This window comes from Stylophora pistillata, chromosome 3, assembly GCF_964205215.1.
Source record: "Stylophora pistillata chromosome 3, jaStyPist1.2, whole genome shotgun sequence".
Classification (NCBI taxonomy): domain Eukaryota; kingdom Metazoa; phylum Cnidaria; class Anthozoa; order Scleractinia; family Pocilloporidae; genus Stylophora; species Stylophora pistillata.
In genome coordinates, this window is record NC_142521.1 from 45,965,729 (window position 1) to 45,985,674 (window position 19,946).

Genomic DNA, 19,946 nt, shown 5'->3' on the forward strand with positions numbered 1-19,946 from the left:
CCGTTTTCCCTGTTCTCTGTTCCATGTTCTCTGTTCTCTGTTTCCTTTTCTCTGTTCCCTGTTCTCTGTTCTCTGTTTCCTTTTCTCTGTTCCCTGTTCCCCGTTCTCTGTTTCCTTTTCTCTGTTCCCTGTTCCCTGTTCTCTATTTTCTGTTCCCTGTTTGCTGTTTCCCGCCCCTGTTCCCTGTTCTCTATTTTCTGTTCCCTGTTTACTGTTTCCCACCCCTGTTCCCTGTTCTCCGTTCAGCATTCCCTGTTAACCGTTCTCCGTTCCCTATTTTCTGTTCCCCAAGATTAAGGAAAAGAAATGGAGACAATCAGATAGGCAAAACTACGCCCTCTTTCTGTGGGTGTACGACTTCGTTGCTGGACTATTGTTGTTTCATCAAACTCGCACGTTAGCATTCATTCACGCGAGAAAATGGAGCCTGTTCCATACTTATTCGTCGACTTTTATAATTTTATTTACATATCAATTCATTTTCTAAGCATTATCTACCTATTACCTATTTGCGCTGTAAGTATCAGTCTTAATCAAGATATATAATCAAACTGAAACCATTACTTATGGAATAATACCACAACTTTGGGTTCTTTACTATTCTCACTTTATATCAATGATCTACCTAACTGCTCAAAAAACTATCCTTTCGCTGATGGTACAAATATTTTTTTTTTCCAAGTGACAACCTGATCCATCTTGAATCCACTATGAATAAGGAATTGAATTCTCTCTTCAAGTACTGTAATATCAACAAACTATCTATAAATTTTACTAAGACAACCTATATGGTAATTTCATCTGCAAGATTAAGATCATATATTTATATTCCTAACATTGCCCGCAAAACTCAAATGAAGTATTTAGGTATCTACATCGATCAAAACTTACACTGGGGACCGCAGATTTAACACATTAACAATAAATTAGCAAAAAATATAGCAATTATTCATAAATTAGGATATTTTGTAGATTTTCACACATTGAAACAGTTATATTATTCTTTCATCTATCCATACCTACCCTATGCAACCATAACTTGGGACTGAGTGCAAGTATAACTAGATTACGTAGAATCTTAAGTAAGCAGAATAAATGTGTGCGTAACATGTTCTTTGCCTATAGCAGGGATAATGCTACACCATATTACAATCTTCTAGGAATTCTTAAATTTGAAAATGTGTACAAATTTAAGGTTGCTCCTTTTACACATAAAATTCTAAACGGCTCAACAAACATCTCAACTATACTCCGTGCAACCCTTACTCGAGCCTCAGAGATACACAACCACAACACCAGATTTACCTTTAGATTAAATCTTCTGGGCCAAAAGCAAATAATAACTATGGGATCTCTACTTTTGCTTTTGTTTCATCTAAACTTTGGGAAACTATTCCAACAAATGTTAAAGACTGCCGCCCACTTCCTTCTTCAACCTTTTAAGAGCGGCCGTCTGTAAATATCGCCCGGAGGTGTGCAATATGAAAAAATCGAAAATCACTAAACTTTGCCAGAATATAGGTCTGGATGAACTATTTCTAGAAAAAATACTTTGAGTTCAAATGCATTTTTATTTTTCGCGAACCGCGGCAAAATCGGTTTTGTGGCTCTTACGTCAGCTTCACGAGGTTTTAGACAACCATTATTTGAACGCCGCTTGAAAATAAACAAAACGGTAAATGCGACCAAATCTTTTCCTAAAGAAAAGAACACGTATTTAAAAACAGCCTGAAGTGTTCTTTGTTCGATTCCGTCACAATCTAAATTTTTGGGGAATTTTTGTTTTTTTTTTCCAACATTTCAGTCACTTTGACGGACAAAAAAAATGGCAAAATTGAGAGGGTAAAATCGGACCTTGGTACATGGCATGGAATTATATCAAGTTAATCCAGCGAAAGAACAAGGCTTCTTCAATAACTCCGATGAAATTTTTGGGCAACTCAAACTACCAAATTTTAGGACCCTAAACAAAAGTGACTCAGAGCTCAAAACGCGCCATTCCTTGACACGCAATTGGAGGTGAGAAATCAACAATGCGACAACACGCCATAGGCCGCTTTGGGAGCGAAATATCATTACCGATCTGAATAAAAAGTCAACTTTGATCAACATTTGTCGTTTCTGCTTCTCAGGTTAACTGAGATTTAAAATTTTAGCGGTTATTTTCGAAACAAAACAAGCCAAAATGTAACATTCTCCTGTTCGAAGCGGCGGAGGACGGATACAAACCGTGAACTAAATATGTTTGCCATATTTACACTTTGATTTGAGTATTGTTTTATAAATTTGTAATTACCGTGCATCAGCGCCTAATATTGATTGTGTATTCACTGCCGTGAAGTGCCCGATCAAAGTTGACTTTTTATTCAGATTGGTAACGATATTTCGCTCCCAAAGTGACCTAGGGCCTGTTGTCTTTTCCACGTGCGCATTGTTGAGTTTTCAACTCCATTTGCGTGTCTGTTATATAATTACTCACGTTCTGTTACTCATTGATTGAAGATGGCATAAGTATGCCGACACATGTCTCTCAAAAAAGTTGTCTATTTCTTACAATATTTATCATACTTGCTACTACTACGACCTTATGGAAATCTAATATTAGTCTCACTAACGAGATGTAGGTAACATTGGCACTCTGAATCGTCAAATTAAGGCGATGACGGCCCAACATACCTATACATGCGCCAACTTTAGAGATTATTTGCTTTACACGACTGTTTCAACTAAGGCGACCATAAAATACCGCGCTTAGATATGAAATAAACTCACGAGCCCCATTAATTTGTTTGTCCTCTGTATGTATATCAAAAGGGTCTGGGATTTAAAGCATGGAGGCGGTCCCAAAAATGCACAGCTTCAGCTTTAAAGACATTATTAAACAGTGCATTACTAAACAGCCCTCGTTCAATTTTATGCAGTTAAGCTTTTCTTAATGGCGTAAGCTTAGGACGACGCACAGGACAGAACTGTAAAGTCAGCGTACAAAATATATCACATTCAGACATCACTTCCAGTAAATCGATCGTTTTCATATTGCATGAACAACAACGGTCCACAAGAATTGATCCCTGCGGAGCCCCTGTAGATACACCCTCAAGACTAGACGTCATGTCCTGAAACTCTTAAAACTGGTAAACCCTTTGCGCTCAGGACCCACAAATTACCCAACAACACACTACGGTTTACAGTATCATAATATTTACCCATATCGGAGAACTACAGAATATAGGGCCACTGAGGTCCTCTTTGTTGACATGCTTTGAAGAACGAGGCGGAACGCAACAGGATATATTGTGATTTAAGATGTAAACAAGTGGCCCTTCATTCTGTAGTTTTAATGGGGTTTGGTAATTATATAAGTGCCTTAACGCACGTCATTTTCAAGAGCTTTCATTAAGGGATCCTCGGTTTTGCTGAAATGCTCCGGCGATGTCACTCATAATCGAACAAGGCGTTTGCGTCACAAAACCAACTATTTATAACTATAACTATGAGGAGGCGGTCAAAAAGGAAATTCTTGCACCTGTTTTAAATAATCATCGGTCGAACACAGATTCGGAACCTTTTGAAGTCTTTGTTTCTTGAAAAGTGATACATAATAACGAAGGTAGTTGCCATGAGTCTTTCTAAATCCATAATTAATCCCCTCAATCGAATATGTCAGCTGTAGGCGCCACGTCATGTCGCTAATTCTGTACTTTCTATTTTTCAAATCAAAGATCGCCATCATCCCACACAAAGAGGCATATCAATATTACTTTTTTCTCTTTTTTTTGCATTTATACTTGAACAAATATCGAAACAGTTACTTTTTAGACGTTTTGACTACTCTTCTTCCCGAATATGATTATAGAGATTTATGGTGCTCAAATTGAAAGTTTTTGCAAGCACGAGAACACCAAAGTTTCCTTTAGAAAAGTTCCAGCAGTTTTCAATTCTTTGAAAATAAGTAGGGTTTTCATGTTTTTAAGATAAACTTGAATGTTCTCTATCTGCGGTTACAGCACTCTTGCAGACGTAACCCAAGCTAAAAGGGCTTATTCATATTGCACATGAAAATGTAAATGGTCCTTTCGCCATTTTGAAAACTGTAGTCTTACCAAAAGTTAAAACTTTCTCTTGGCCTTACACATTCGCTTCGTCTTCAATCTCTCTGACTTCGTTGATATCAGCTGCGGTACCTTCTTTTGATGCATGGCAGCAACACAGCAGTTTACCAAATTCCGATTTAAAACCACAATTTGTGAAAGCGTAAATGAGAGGATTTATCGTAGCACTTACAAAAAGGAAAAAAGGAGCGAGAATTGCTGCTCTCCTGGGACAGGTATCTGGAGAAAAACGCTTCCAAAGAATGATTGCCCACATTGGTATCCAGCAAAACAGAAATCCAGCGGCCACGTACATTACGACTCGAGTAACGTTTATCTCCTTCAATGAACTGCTTCCTCCACAATTGGTCCTGTCACAGAGTGATGGAGCTACGCTTCTTTGATGTTTATGGGTACTGGTTAATATTTTGTAATAACTGAATATACCACTGCATAGTGGTACAATGAAAAGCAACCCACATGTTATGCAAAAATGAATGATTTGAACACTCTGATTTGCGAAACCAAGGGCGCACACTTCAAAGCCAGGTACGAATTCAAAACTTAGTATATTGGTCGCTCGACCAATCAATAGGTAAAGTGCAAGAAAATTCCAAACGCAACACAACCAAATTTTGGCTCTGAGGGACGAAAAATATTTCATATGGTGCTTCGTTTTTACAATTTTCACGTAGCGGTTAACTGCTGTCAAACCAAGGGTTGCTGGGGTCGCGTATGTGGTGAACACATCAACAAAGCCTTGAATTTCACATGCGGCGTTGCCAAAGTCCCATCTTCCAATAATGAACGTTAAGGAAGCTAAAGGCATTTCAATTGTTGCGCACAACAGATCGCTGACTGCTAAAGCAATGATGTACAGGTTGGTGGTTGATCGCAGGTTTTTGTTTCTATAAGCTGCTATACAAACCAGACTGTTTCCAACGATACTCGTGATGGTCAAAGAAAGGCAGACACCTGCCTCAATTATAACGGCAAGTAGGCTTCGACTCGGTAACTCCAGGCTTGACATCTTGCCTAACAAAACAACGATTGAAAAAAACGAAAAAAGAAGGCTAACTGAATACGTAATTGATGAAGTTAACATAGAAGAAACATGTCTACTGCGAGGATCGTGCATCATACGTATAGAAGAAAAGGTAAGTAGGCTCCGTAGAGTAATCTTTCATTACAATTACTTTTGGTTTGACAATTCAGTCTATTCCTTTATGTATTTATTTACTTCTTATTTTTTTTTAATGTATTCATTCATTTTTGGCCTTTTATTTCATTTACACGACCTGACGGACTTAAATAGGAGAAACGTAGTACGTCAGGTGCTGAATCAGAAGGGCAATATAACTTTTTCCATTACATTGCATCGTTCGAAAACATATTAAGTTGAAGCGAAGCATTACAATCACGTTACTTCGACGGCATTTGTTGATCACATGTGTACCAAATGTTATCGTTACACGTCGTTAGAATCTCAGAAAATAGGGCTATACATTACTTTTTGGCACGAAGTTACTCCTGCTGGCCTTCAGCGAATGATGTTGATAAGCATAAATCATAACCCTCAGCTGGTAATGGACTATTTTTGCGTCGCTTAAGTGATTCTTCTCTCTTTTTTTTTTTTTTTCTCTTTTTCTTTTTCTTTTTTCTCGTGTGCGTTATTTTCTTCTTTGGAAGGCTTCGATAGTGATGCGTTTCTTTTACCCAAGCGTTTCCTTATTGATTTTGTTTTGTTCTCCTTGCCTCTTACTTTTAGAAAATCACATTAAAAAAAGTTTCCTTTTTTTCACCAGCTGAAAGTTATCGATGAAATTGAAAAGGAAAGAAGAAATAAGTTTTCCATGCTAACTTTGCAGTAGACGCACATCCCCGTATATGTATAGGGGCATAGAGAAATGTTTTCTAGCAAAAGTTTACCAAGACTAAAAAAAAATATGATATGGACTTCTTTTCAAAATTAATAAATTTGAATGTTCTCTTCTTTTCAAAATTAATATTCATTACAGTTTGCTTGGATTGTTTTAAGTTATATATAAAAGTAGATAAATTTGGAGAATCTTTAAGATTATCTGGTAGTGCATTCCATGCTACTGCAGATTTATGAGCAAAGGACCTAAGACCCAGATCGGTTTTGAGCCTATTAAGTACAACATTCAGGGATTTCCTTAGGTTATAGCTGTTAGAGTTCTTGGTCACCAAACAACTGATTTCCCGTAATCAATTGGTTTTGGTGCCTGCACAACGGCTTCAACTTTTTCATTCAGTGGATACTTGTAATCCTTTGTCAGTTAACACGTTTCTAAGGTATTTCACCCTACTCACACCTAGCACTTGTCATAGTTCTGTGTCAAGCCATTTTCTTCTAATTCCTTCATCACTTCATCCAGCATTTTATCATGCTCTTCTTCTGAAGTGCCAACTACACGGATATCATCATGAATATTGTGGGGTAGTGGCTAGACCTTGCTTGGAGCCGGCCTAGAAAAGGAAAAATAAGGCGCTTCCTTCCCTCCACTAGCCTAGGTGGACACCTTGGGCAAGTGTTAGCACACCCTTAGCCTCCCTCAACCAGGGTTACGGTCCCACTGCCTTTTGGTGGCTAGGGATAGCTAAAGGCTAAGGGAGCAAACCCCGACAGAAAAACCGGAGTGGAGCCCCGTAATGCAGTTTTGACGCTATATCATTTTCTGGCAACTCCTGCAGTCGACCTGGTCCCGAACGTACTGGCCCTGCCTTTCCTTCGGACTCTACCAGCAAGACCGAGAGGGGGAATCTGGGACTTGGGCAAACCAGTATCTCCATATCAACGGCCCAGGCAAGCGCATGAAGAGACAACTTCAGCATGCCCTACGGCTTTGCCTGGCATGGAAACAAACCGGGGCTCAACCAAGTCTGAGCGCATCATGCACATAAAACTCAATACCGATCTAGGTCTCACCAATTTGCTTTCTGTCTACGCTCCAACCCTGACTTCGAGTACCGATGCCAAGGATACCTTTTACAGCCAATTGGATGATGCTATCAAACATATCCCAAACAACGAAGTGCTGATTCTCCTCGGCGATTTCAACGCTAGAGTGGGCAACGACCAAGGCTCCTGGTCTGATTGTCTTGGTCACTTTGGTGTTGGCAAATGCAGTGAAAATGGTCAACGCCTTCTGGAGCTTTGCACCTATCATCACCTCTGTATTACAAACATATTCTTTGGCATGAAGCTGCGCCATAGGTCCTCGTGGATGCACCCCATATCTAAAAACTGGCACCAACTTGACCTCATCATCTCAAGACGTGAACACCTTATTAACATTCGTACTACAAGGGCATACCACAGTGCTGATTGTGACACTGATAACTCCCTTGTCTGCACGAAGATCCAGTTACGTCCAAAGAAGTTCCATCGTGTCAAACAATCTGCTACACTTCGCATTAATGCTTCTGCCACCGCCATCCCTGAAAATGTCTCTATATTCAACGACATCCTGAGCTCGAAACTCGGAGACTGCCTGGAACTTAACACTGAGGACCACTGGAGCCATATCAAGGACACCACCCTTGCTGCAGCAGTAAAGGCCTTTGGCAAGAATGTACGCAAAAGCCAGGATTGGTTCAATGCAAACATCGCGACTCTTCAGCCGCTCATCGAGGCAAAGAGGAATGCCCTGCAGAACCACCAGCGTAATCCATCACCTAGCTCTTTGGAAGCACTTCGGGAGGCCAGGCGCCTTGCGAATGAAAAATGTAAGATCTGTGCTAAGAACTTTTGGATGAATCTCTGTGCTGAAATCCAGTCAGTTGCTGACACTGGAAATTCTAGGGGCATGTTTGAGGGTATTAAGAAGGCGATTGGACCTACACAGTTCAAGTCCTCACTACTCAAAACATCAACTGGTGAAATCATTACTGATAAATCAAGACTGATGAAGTGCTGGGTGGAATACTGTAGCGAGCTCTATGGTAGATCGAGCTCTGTCTTACCCTCTGTCCTTGACTGTATTGAAAGGCTTCCCATCATGTTTGAACTAGACGAGGCCCCCACCAAGGAAGACCTCTCAAAGGCAATCAGTCACATATCGTCTGGAAAGGCCCCTGGGCTTGACGTTATCCCGGCTGAAGTATTTAAATGCAGTGGAAACCAATTGGTCGACAATCTCCACCAGCTACTCTGCAAATGCTGGAAAGAGGGATACGTTCCACAGGAGATGAGGTATTCTATTATCTCAACCCTATACAAGAACAAAGAAGACCGCAGTGATCGCAACAATTATCGTGGCATCTCACTTCTGTGCATTGCTGGAAAGCTGTTTGCCCGAGTAGCATTATACCGCCTTCAAAAGATCGCTGAAAGGGTGTACCCTGAATCCCAGTGTGGTTTCCGCCCTAATCGGTCGACTGTGGACATGATTTTCTCTTTGAGACAACTTCAAGAGAAGTGCAAAGAGCAACAACAGCCACTCTACATTGCATTCATGGACTTGACAAAGGCGTTTGACCTTGTTAGTAGAGACGGCCTTTTCAAGATTCTGCCCTTACTTGGCTGTCCTCCTAAACTCCTGAGCTTCATCAAATCTTTCCATGATGGATCTCGGGGTACAGTGCAGTATGATGGAAACAGGTCTAAAGCATTCGATATAAACAGCGGCGTAAAACAAGGATGTTTGCTAGCCCCAACTCTCATCAACATCTTTTCAGTTTTACTGAATCATGCTTTCAAGTCCTCTGAAGAAGGTATCCTGATACGATCTCGTTCTGATGGTAAACTCTTCAACCCTGCACGCCTTAGAGCCAAGACGAAAGTCCGTAAGGTAGCCATCCGTGACCTTCTCTCTGCCGATGATGTTGCCCTCGTTGCTCACAGCGCTGGAAAACTACAACTCCTCCTCAATCAGTTTTCTGACGCATGTGAGGCCTTCAGACTTACAATCAGCCTAAAGAAGACGAAAGTCATGTACCAGGACAATGCAGCCACACCCGCCGTAACGATCAAAGATTACACCTTGGAAGCCGTCACACAGTTTACCTATCTCGGCTCCACCACCTCAAACAACAACTGCCTTGAAGTGGAGATTGGAAAGAGAATTGGCAAGGCTGCAACCAACATGGCTAAGCTGTCTGCCCGTGTCTGGGAGAACAAGAAGCTAACTACCCAAACTAAAGTTGCTGTGTATCGTGCCCGCATCGTGAGCACCTTATTGTTTGGTAGCGAGTCTTGGAATACCTACGCTAGTCAGGAGAAGCGTTTAAACATCTTCCATATGAGATGCCTTCGTCGCATCCTCTCCATCTCATGAACAGATAAGGTCTCTAACAATGAGGTATTTGCAAGAGCCAATATCACCTCGATGTTCACCCTGATAAAACAGCGCAGATTGAGGTGGCTCGGTCATGTGTACCGGATGGAGGATGGGCGAATCCCTAAGGATCTGCTGTATGGCGAGTTGGAATCCGGTTCGAGGCCTGTTGGCAGACCTAAGCTGCTTTTCAAGGACGTATGCAAGAGAGATATGCTCGCCACTGGCCTGCCAACAGATAACTGGGAGCTACATGCTGCCGATCGGAGTGATTGGAGGTCTGTGTGCAGTCTGGCACTCCAGGCGGGAGAGGAAAGGCAGAAAGCTGAAGCCGATGATAGAAGAGCTAAGAGAAAAGCAGCAATGAACAACGCAACGTGTGTTCCAGTGGCATGTGTCTTCGTGTGCAGTGGATGCGGCCGCGTCTGCCGTTCTAGAATTGGGCTTTTTAGCCACGAGAGAAAGTGTTTGTCGCAATTGCGCTAGTCATGGACATATTCCGATGACTGCATACTACTACTAATTTGTGTGTTCCAGGGCAATCTTTAAGGATCTGCCAGATGATGTGTTGAAATTTCTCAGTGGCCATATTTACACCAAATAAGAGACACTTGTAGCAGTAAAGACCATTAGGTCTTGCAAAGGTTGTAATATCTCCTGACTCTGGAGCAAGTTCTATGTGATGAACAGCCACGTTCAAATATAACTTGGAGACTACTTTTGCCCCTGACATTTCTTACAGAGTCTCTTCAATAGTAGGCACAGGGTGTTTCTCTCTCAGTATTGCTCGATTGGCCTGCCTCATGTCGAAACGTATGCGCACGTCACCATTTGGTTTTTCCACCGCAACAAGAGGACTAATCCAACTTGTAGGTCCATTAACTTTCTCCATTACATCAAGTGCTTCAAGGTCCTCTAATTTGTCAACTACCTTTTGTTTTCTGCTGAACGGAATTCTTTGCATGGCTTGGGCGATTGGGGTGACACTTTACAGTACAATACAATACAATATTCTTTATTTAGCGAAGGTGATGTACTTAACCCAATGAGTTATCTAACTTACGGTCTTCACAACAATACAAAATACACATATAAAACAATGCCTAAACAGCAATATACGACTTACTACGAGAGAAACTAGAAAACTATACAAATATTTAGTTTAACATAGATCTAAGATGATAAAAGCTAATTACCTTTTAATACAGTTACAGTAAAGAGAAAAACGATACTCATAACACATGAATTCTTCAAGGTGAGAAACATTACTGACAAACTTAATAAGGAATAATATAAGAAGTTTATGCTAAAAATTATTTAATCTAGATGAAAAAAATAATAGGGGAAAGAGATACGCAAGCTATTTACTTAAGATCATTGTCAAGGCAATTGAAAAGGGTGGCAGCAGAGTAAGCAAATGTGCGCTTTCCAGAATTAGACCGCGGGCAGGGAACTTAAAGATTAAAAGCGGAAGCTCTGGTGCGCAAACCGGTTGAACGAACGGAAGACAGGAAATTGAATTTACGTTTGAGAAAAAAAGGAGCATCAGGATTATTAAGGATAGTAAATAAGAGTACAAGTTTTCTTAGTTTTATAAGGTCGAAAATAGGAAGCCATTTGATTTTGGAAAATAAGCTTACAGATGATTGAGTGAAGTCGGCATCAAGGAGCAATCTAGCTGCACGTTTTTGAAGACGAATAAGACGAGACAATAAATAACTCGAACAATTGCCCCATGCAATCGAACAATAGATAAGGTGGTTATGAATACAAGAATTAAAAAAACCTAGAGCACAGTGATGACTGAGAAACGGTTTGATCCTTCTCAAAAGAGACAATGTACTGTTTACAATTGAACATATATTATCAATGTGTTTCTCCCATGTAAGATGGCAATCAAGAGTAACACCAAGTAGTTTAGCATGCTGAACTTGTTCAATTAAGTTCCCGTTAATCATGACTTTAATAGAATGTTCATTTAGACGATGAAATTTCTGTTGAGTCGTAATCAAGATAAATTTAGTTTTAGACGTGTTGAGGGCCATGCCGTTTAAATTAGCCCATGCAAACACGCCAGAAGCGTCACGATTAAGACGAGCATTTAACTCATGGGTAGTAGAACTAGATTGAGTTATTGAAGTATCATCAGCAAACATACTAAGAGTAGTGTCCTGTGGGAGTTTAAAGGAAGGTCATTGATGAATGATAGAAAGAAAAGAGGACCAAAAATACTTCCTTGTGGAACACCGATAGATACAGGCAGAGGGTCAGATAGTGTAGCCTTAAAGTTAGTACATTGAAAACGGTCAGAGAGGTAAGAAGCAAACCACTGAACAGTGGAGGATGAAGAGCCATAGATTTGAAGTTTTGAAAGAAGAATGCGTTGATTTACGAGGTCAAACACCTTTTTAAGATCGACTAGCACGAGCCCATTTAGGACTCCGGTGTCCATATTGTTGAGGAGGCGAATGATAAGATCAGTAACAGCAAGCTTGCAGGAGCGAGACTTTCTGAAGCCAAACTGGGAATCAGAGAGCAGATAATTTTCAGTAAGAAAGTTATAAAATGAAATGTGGACATGGCGTTCAGGAATCTTACAGAAAATAGCAAGAACAGAAATGGGTCGATAGTTAGAGCGGTCAAATAGACAACCGTCTTTAAATAGAGGCGTTTTTCCAAAGATTAGGAAAAGAACCGGATGAGAGGCTAAGATTAAAAATTATTGTTAGAGAAGACTCAATAGAAGGAGCCGATAATTTCCAAAAATATCCACTAAGTCCATCTAAGCCTGCGGCTTTTCCAGTACGTTGATGACGAAGACTATCAAGAACAAAGACAGATGTAATTGGAAGTATGGTAAAAGAAACTCCCAGTGGAAGCTTGGACCTAACGAAGTCCTTCAGGTAACACCCAGCGGTGTTTCTGGACTTACAAGCATTTACACCTACTTTAAGGACACCTAGCTCTTCAGAGGAACTTCTACCTAGCAAAGTGTCTGCAGTGCCTGGCATCACAAAGGACTCAGTCTTGAGCGACGTTTGTGTATCAGGTACACAAATGTTCAATATGCATTTTCCACTAAGATTTAAGGGCTCCCTAGATGCATAAGCATAAACTTTCCTGTCAGTCTTCAAGAACTCTAGTTTTCCTTTGGACACTTTATCAAACACTTGCTCAGACATTAGGTAGCACCTGAGTCTATGATGACGTTGACAGGCTCACTTTCGATCATAAGAGGTAAAGTGTTTGACTCACCGTCTGAAGCACTGAAGACATAGTATCCGTCGTCTTCGCTTACGTTGCTTCCTGCCATTTTACTCTGTTTAGGCTGGTTGCTTATCTTTCATACGCCGTCTCGTTTTCTTATATATTTCCCTCTACGTCTGTTATCGCTTTTTCCTTTACTTTGCTTGTCCTGTTTCGTGCGACAACAGACCTCCATGTACCCACGATTTCCACATTTACTGCAGGTATGTTTACGGGAAATTTCACAATCTTTCGCCATGTGACCCGGCTTACCACACTTCCAACATTTGCCCTGCCACGGCTGCTTGCTATTCGCTCCTTTATCGCTTTTACCTCTGTCATCCCAGGTACGATTCACAGTGTCTTCGCTATCAAGAAACATGGCATCCTTACAGTGATAGCTGCTGACAATTTCCAGTGGTCTGGAAGGATGAGGTTTTCTTCGCGGTAGAAAAGCTCTTCAGCTCCATGTTCGCGACATGGGAAATCGCAATATCTCTCACCTTGTTATCTTCCTCTTCGCCATAGTCACAGTGTTCCGCCAAACTTTTAATGAGCGTAGTAAAGTTGCTGATCGTTTCGCCCGGGCTCAGTTTGCTCGCAAGCAGTTTTTGTCTCGCTAGAGCTACATTCTTCTTGATTTTGAAGTGATTCGACAGACATGTCATGGCTTTGCCGAACTCTTTAGCGTCACAATTTACTTCATCTGTATACGTCTTGAAGATTTCGCGGTTTCCTGTGCCGGCGAGATGCAAGAGTAAAGCTCGCTTTTGCAGTTCGTCTGTTACCCCCGAAGCTGCGACGTACAGTTCGAAGTCGGCTTTCAACTTGTCCCAGCGCTGTGCTAAGATAGCAGGTTCCCCAATGCAGTCGAAGGGAGAAATACATGGTAAACCACTTAGCGTAACCGCCATCCTCGTCGCCAAATGTAGCGTAGCTGGATCAATCAAACACGCTTTTAACAACTCAACAGATTTTAATCCTCTATTAAAGATGACGTTCCTTTCACTTGTTCACTTCCAAATAAGGAAATACCAAATATGGACAACACTACAGTGAATAACATTTTTCTTTTTTTCTAACGCATAACAAAATGATTTCCAAGAGAAACCGAATGATTTGGGGCTACAATTATGAGTTTAATTACGTGAAAATCCTCCATAGACTTATATTTTTAGCGAGTGGATGATAAAGAAAACAGGCGGTATTCAAATTAAAGAGTTGAAGCTTTTACCGAAACATTTTTATTTGTAAGGTAACTTTAAAAGGCTTCCGAGCAAACTTTGAAACATTTTTGATAAGTAACTGTCACGATGTGAACCTGTCAATTGAAGAGGAAGCGTACGTACGCTTTTGAATAAAAACATCCAACAGTATTGATATGAAAAACACATGACTTGAGTGACCATGCGATTAATCTTCGAAGACTGACCTCAATTCCGTTTTAAAGTGTTATGGAAAGTCAAATTGTATGTGAACGCAAATGTCCGTTTTGGAGTTTTCAGTCTGCTTGTTTGTTTGTTTCTTTGTAATGGTGTGTGTAAACCTTGTCTTTCTTCCACCGAAAAGCAGAAGTCAATAAGACTCTTTCCAGCTACACACAGGGGGATTTAATGCGACTTCCTTCGGCTTTTTGTAGTGAAATGTACGGTAGAAATGTACAGATTCAAGCGACTTGCAAGGAATAGACGAAAGTGTCAGTTATAGCCTAGGAGAACTTAAAACTTCGCTCAACGTATCACAAACGAAGAAATTGTGTTGAAGAATTCAGATTTTAATTAATGAGAGTCACACTGATTAAATCTTTTTCCATCGAAGATATCAGTTCTAGCCGCAAGTTTACCCCGTTTTTTTTTTTTTTAAGAAGTTTTCCTTTTTATCACTAGGATATTCCTGCCATGGGAGATGTTAATTTGCATATATTTCTTCTTTAAAACCGACAACAGATCAAGATTCAAACGCAGACACGTCCTGTGGATTTCATTTTTAAACAGTCCATACCTGCTATCCGGCTCAATTTGTTACACCTTATTCTTATACAGGAGTATGAAAGAATGTATTCTGGAAAATATTTTTATAAAGATAAATAACAAGTAAAACGATATCAAATTTACATCAAAAGAGTTGTGACTGAGTTATAAACTTCTGCTTCGTTTAATGAAGTACGAAGCGTCCACAATCAGTCTCACCAAGTGCATTTCTTGTCAGGGCTACTCAGCCAATCGCTCCTCAGTAGATGAGATTGTCACGAGATACAGAGGTTATAACTACGATCAAACTAATTAATAGGATATAAACATTTCATGGATTTTGATGAAAGTTGGCCATGATATTCTTTAGATGTTAACAGAGCAAGTTTTGTTAGGCTTTAACAAAATTCAGAATATTTTTCTTGTGACGTTCCGGCGCGTGATAACAGCCGCTATATATTCGTTTGTTCAACCTCAACACAAATTTTCTCAGGAACCAAAAGGATATGAAAACCGAACCTCACTTTGGCTAGCCTATTATCTGCTGAGTCATAAAGTCTAGTTTCCGGAGTCTGGCGACTCAGTTAAGCCGACACCTTCAGTTTTTACCTAGACAGAAACTGTTTAAACCTTTTTTCTTAATGCCAGAATCTATTCTTTGTGATACACAGTTTTCCATAGTTTCCTTTAAAGCAGCGCGACTGAGACGTTTTTGCCGTAAGGTACCCAGCCTATTTTGTTGAAAGTAGCCAGAACCAAGAAATTAATCTCCTCCAGTAGCACATATGGGCGTAATAAAAAATGTACTTAACTTTAACAATATCTTTGCAAAGATCAATAAAAAGAAAAACCTTTCAAATAAAAATGACACAAGTGTTATAATTGGTGACTTTCAAGGCAAATATGTTAGACGGCATTCTGTTTCTAAAACTCTATCTTGTTGTCAACTTCTCCCTGAATTTAGGCTGAGTTCATAGAAATGTACTGCTCAACATCATTCGTCAGAAAAATTTAAAGGTGAAAGCGAATTTATAGGTCAAATAATTGTCATAAAGCCTACCTTATCTCAGACAACTTTCTTCTAAGAGTCCTCGAGTTCTTTATAATTTTCCGGCGATTATGTTTAGAATCGAACGAGGCGTCTGCATTGTTAAATTATCATTTTAATGGCTCTGTGCAGCTGCTCAGGAGGAAAATAATGGAACATGAGCTGGCTAAATTCTACATTTCTTACGTAATGACAGATGAATTTCATTGGATCCGAACAAAAAAGGAAGAAATGAGAGTGTTTCTCATCATGTGACAAAATTTATAGTTTAAGGTTGAAAGTAACTCGACAGTAAATTAGTGTCAGAGCACGCATTAAACACTTTCACAAGATGCAAGGCGATATCGATTGTGAGGGTCAAATTTCCCATGATCTGGAAATCGCTATGTATTAATGTAATAATGTACCACCACATGTCATTTTCTAGCTCTCATAGATTAAGAAAGAAACGCCAGACGGACGGATTAGCAAACTCATCCTTCTTCTCGTGGGCGTAAGACTTAATTTCTGGTCACTTCTTGCTTTATCAAACTCCTACGTTTAACATTCGCATCCCCTTGCGAGAGAAAATGAGGCCTACGTTAAATTTAATGATGAACTTTATTTATTTATTTATTCATTTATTTATTCTAATACTTACTCCTCCATCTATTTCCTTTTTTTCATATCTGTATCTTTAAATTATGTCTGTGCCAAGTATAAGTCTTATTTAAGATATATATTTCTATGTAAATACTGAAGCTAATCTTAATTAGTTTATATTTTAGAAAAATTCATTATCTGACGAGGAAATTCCGCGTTAGATTGCCCGCAAAAACCGATATCGCACGAACCACGAAGTGATGAGTACAATATCGGTTTTCAAGTGCTATTTACCGCAGAATTCAAGAGTCAGGTAATGGATCTCCTTGAATTAAAAAATTAAGTAAAATATAAAGATAATATAGTTTATTTTCATCAAAACAAGAGATGCGAAACAATATCACTTGACCTCGTTTTCAACTCGCAATTCCATGCCAAATACCCCGCTTCGTTAACCAATCAGAATGCAAGATTTTATTCTATTTAAGCGACTCTTTAATAATAAAAAGCGGTCACCTACCCAGTCCAGTTGATAACCCTTCAGTTGCTATTAGTGATAGGCATCTTCTTTTCTCCTTACAATATCACCGATAAATCAAACATTAAAGTCACGAGAATAAAGAAAATGATCACCAGTTGAGAACACTTGATTATTAAATAAACTCTCCTTGTCAGTACATTGGAAATATATTTTGAGAACAGTATAAAAAAGATGCATATTGATATTAAGATGTAGAGGGTAAAGTCATTTTTTTAATGAGCAGCTGCAGCTACTGCATGTATTTTTCACCTACATAATTGGATACTGTGGAATTGTACAATAAAGTTGCAGTCACAATGTCTCTACGCGCTTATCTTTATTATTCCTTTGACAAAAACGGAACCAAGTGAATACAAACAAAACATGAAGCGAAGCGATAGAAGCGATCAAAGCGAAACAAAGCGGTAAACAACGATCATGACTTAACCACACAGAAATAAACCCGAACTCAACTTAAACAGACGCGAACTAAACTTGACCTATCGCAAAACTAATCCTGAACTGAGGCAGAACTAAACCGCGTGAAATAACGAAAATAAATCAAGAAGAAGACCTTATGGCGTCGTATTAGAAACTCTAAGAATACTCAACGAATGGAAAAATTCCGCAAGCTTAGGCAACAGATCAAAAATCGACTTCATAATGAAAGGAAGAGGTATATCAAAGAGATATCACATGAAATCCATACGTCTACGAAGCGCTTTTGGTCATTCTTTTCTTAGAAATGTAAAAGGAAGCCAATTCCCGATAAAGTAGCCCATAATGGAGTCTTATTCTCTGATGATCGTGCGCGTGCTGAAGCTTTTAATTACTTTTTCAGATAGATCTATAAGGATCATTCAAACTGTAAGATTTATCTCGATGTACCGGTTCTCCCAGACGTTACTGAACGTTTATCCCATGTCGTAGTGTCAGTTGACGAAACGCTGGACATCCTTCGCACTTTGGATACTAATAGAGCAATTGGTCATGACAAATTACCCACCATTGTTTTGAAAGAGTGTGCTGAATCTCTTACGCCATCCATAACAGTGATCATGAACTTCAGTCAACACAACGGCATTCAATGTCAGATTGGAAAAAAGCGAACGTTCCTCCCATCTTCAAAAAAAAGGGAAAAAAGAGCTAGTTGAAAATTATCGACCCGTGTCTCTACTTCCAGTAATATCTAAAGTCCAGGAGCGATACGTAGCTATTCGACTTGTCCCTCTTGTTAAAGATATGTTGTATCCTTTTCAACATGGTTTTAGAAAAGGGAAGTCATGTGTCACCCAGCTCATTGAAGTTTTCTACGACATTGGTAAAGCTTTGGATCGTGGGTTAGAATCTGACTTTATCTATCTTGACTCTGCAAAGGCTTTTGATTCTGTGTGCCCAGCAAAACTAGTGTCTAAACTGGAAGCTTTTGGAATTGATAACCCTTTACTCTCTTGGTTCCACTCATACCAAACTGCAAGGCATCAGAGAGTGATTATAAATTGAACTTCAAGTAAATAGATTGCTGTTGGATCTGGTGTCCCTCAAGGGTCTTTATTACGACCTATTCTATTTATTATTGTATGTTAATGACATGCCTACTGTAGTTAAGAGTGCGTTTCTGGCTATGTTTGCTGATGATTCTAAATGTTATCAGATCATAAATAATATAAATGATTGTAACGATTTGCAAGAGGTTTTGTACTCGCTCTATGATTTGTCGTTAGCGAATGAATTATATTTTCAGCCTAAAAAGTGCAGTAATCTACGTATATCTAGAAAGCGCATAAGCCCCCATCGTAGCTATAATTTAAATGTTATAGATTTGGAGGTTGTCACAACTGAAAAAGATTTGGGGATTATAATTGCAAAGGACAACTCCTGGAAAGAACACTTATTTATGATAGTTGCTAAAGCAAATAGGCTTCTAGGTTTTCTTAAACGACATTGCGCAGGGTTGGTTGGTGAGGGCCCACTTTTGCGACTTTACTGCTCCTTAGTGCGTTCCTACTTATGTTATTGTTCTCAGCTATTGGCACCTCAGTCTATTTTTAGTAATATACTCTTAGTAGAAAGGGTACAGAGAAGAGCCACACATTTTATTGTTAGAAGTAGTACCCTATCCTATAAGGATCGTCTTGTTAGGCTTAAACTATTACCACTTAACTATTGGTTGGAGTATTTAGATCTCATTTCTCCAAATGTCTTCATGGACATATAGATCTAACCCGACCAATTGATAATTGTTTTTCACCTGTTACCAGTCAGACTCGCCTAGGACGCTCAGCTTTTACCTTTAAACTAAATAGGAGCAAAACATCTACTTTTCCAGACTTTTATTTAATTAGAATTATCCCCTTGTGGAACAATATTCCAGTTGATGAAAGGCAGAGTCCCTTGGCTCTTTTAAGCGCAAGCTTAAGGAGTCTTACTTTAACAGACTCTTAAATGTCTTTGATGGCGAAAATTATCGTGCTTTTAAAATAATGTGTCCTAAATGTCGTCGGATAAATACCCACTCAGTTTGTAGCTCTTAGTTTCTAGTTATTGTCTTCTTTTTGTGTAAGTGTATTAGATTTAGGAGATAGAGGGGGTAAAGGGGATAGGATGCTTAGTTTTTGAGGGTTGGTTTGGTATTTAAACCTAGTAGGGGACTCCTGTCCTATTGATTATATACCAGTACTTTGTACAAATCCTTAAATAAATAAATAAATAAACCCAGGTATACAAAAAAAATAAAGAAAAAACAGGAAACCTAACGAATGAAACAAAAGAAGCACATGCTATAAGAATAATTCAAAAAGCTATTTCATTTAAAGCAGAAACGAAGACAACGGACAAAGACAATTACGTAATAACTTCTAATCCTAGCGCCTTCAAAACTTGTTCTTCTTGTTGTCTCATGACGCACGTGACCTGGCGTCACTCTTTGTCGATAAACCCAGACGAATCAGGTAATCCTGTTACATTTCGTCCTTTCGGTAACGGTGATTGACGTTCCCTAAACTTGAAGAGGTGTCTTGAGAGTAAAGTGGCTCCGGTTAACGTGCGAAGCGCCGGTCATTCTCACCCCATGATAGTTTGTATTGCGTCGCGCACCGAACGAAACAAGGAATTTTCTGTAAATTCTCGAAACACGTTGGTTACTAGGAATCTTCATGAAGCGGTAAAAAGGGGAAAAATCGCCTTAGG

At 39.5% G+C, this 19,946-nt stretch overlaps 2 protein-coding genes across 2 annotated transcripts in view; both read right to left on the reverse strand.

The window, feature by feature from the left end:
• LOC148736404 (octopamine receptor beta-1R-like) overlaps positions 1–19,946 on the reverse strand; it is a 59,611-nt gene that overhangs the window by 16,796 nt on the left and 22,869 nt on the right. The gene's annotated exons all lie outside the window — the stretch shown is intronic.
• On the reverse strand, positions 349–6,158 carry LOC148736407 (visual pigment-like receptor peropsin). Its single transcript, XM_088755432.1, has one exon. The coding sequence runs from the start codon at positions 5,230–5,232 to the stop codon at positions 4,129–4,131; it is 1,104 nt and encodes a 367-aa protein (XP_088611558.1). The 5' UTR covers positions 5,233–6,158; the 3' UTR covers positions 349–4,128.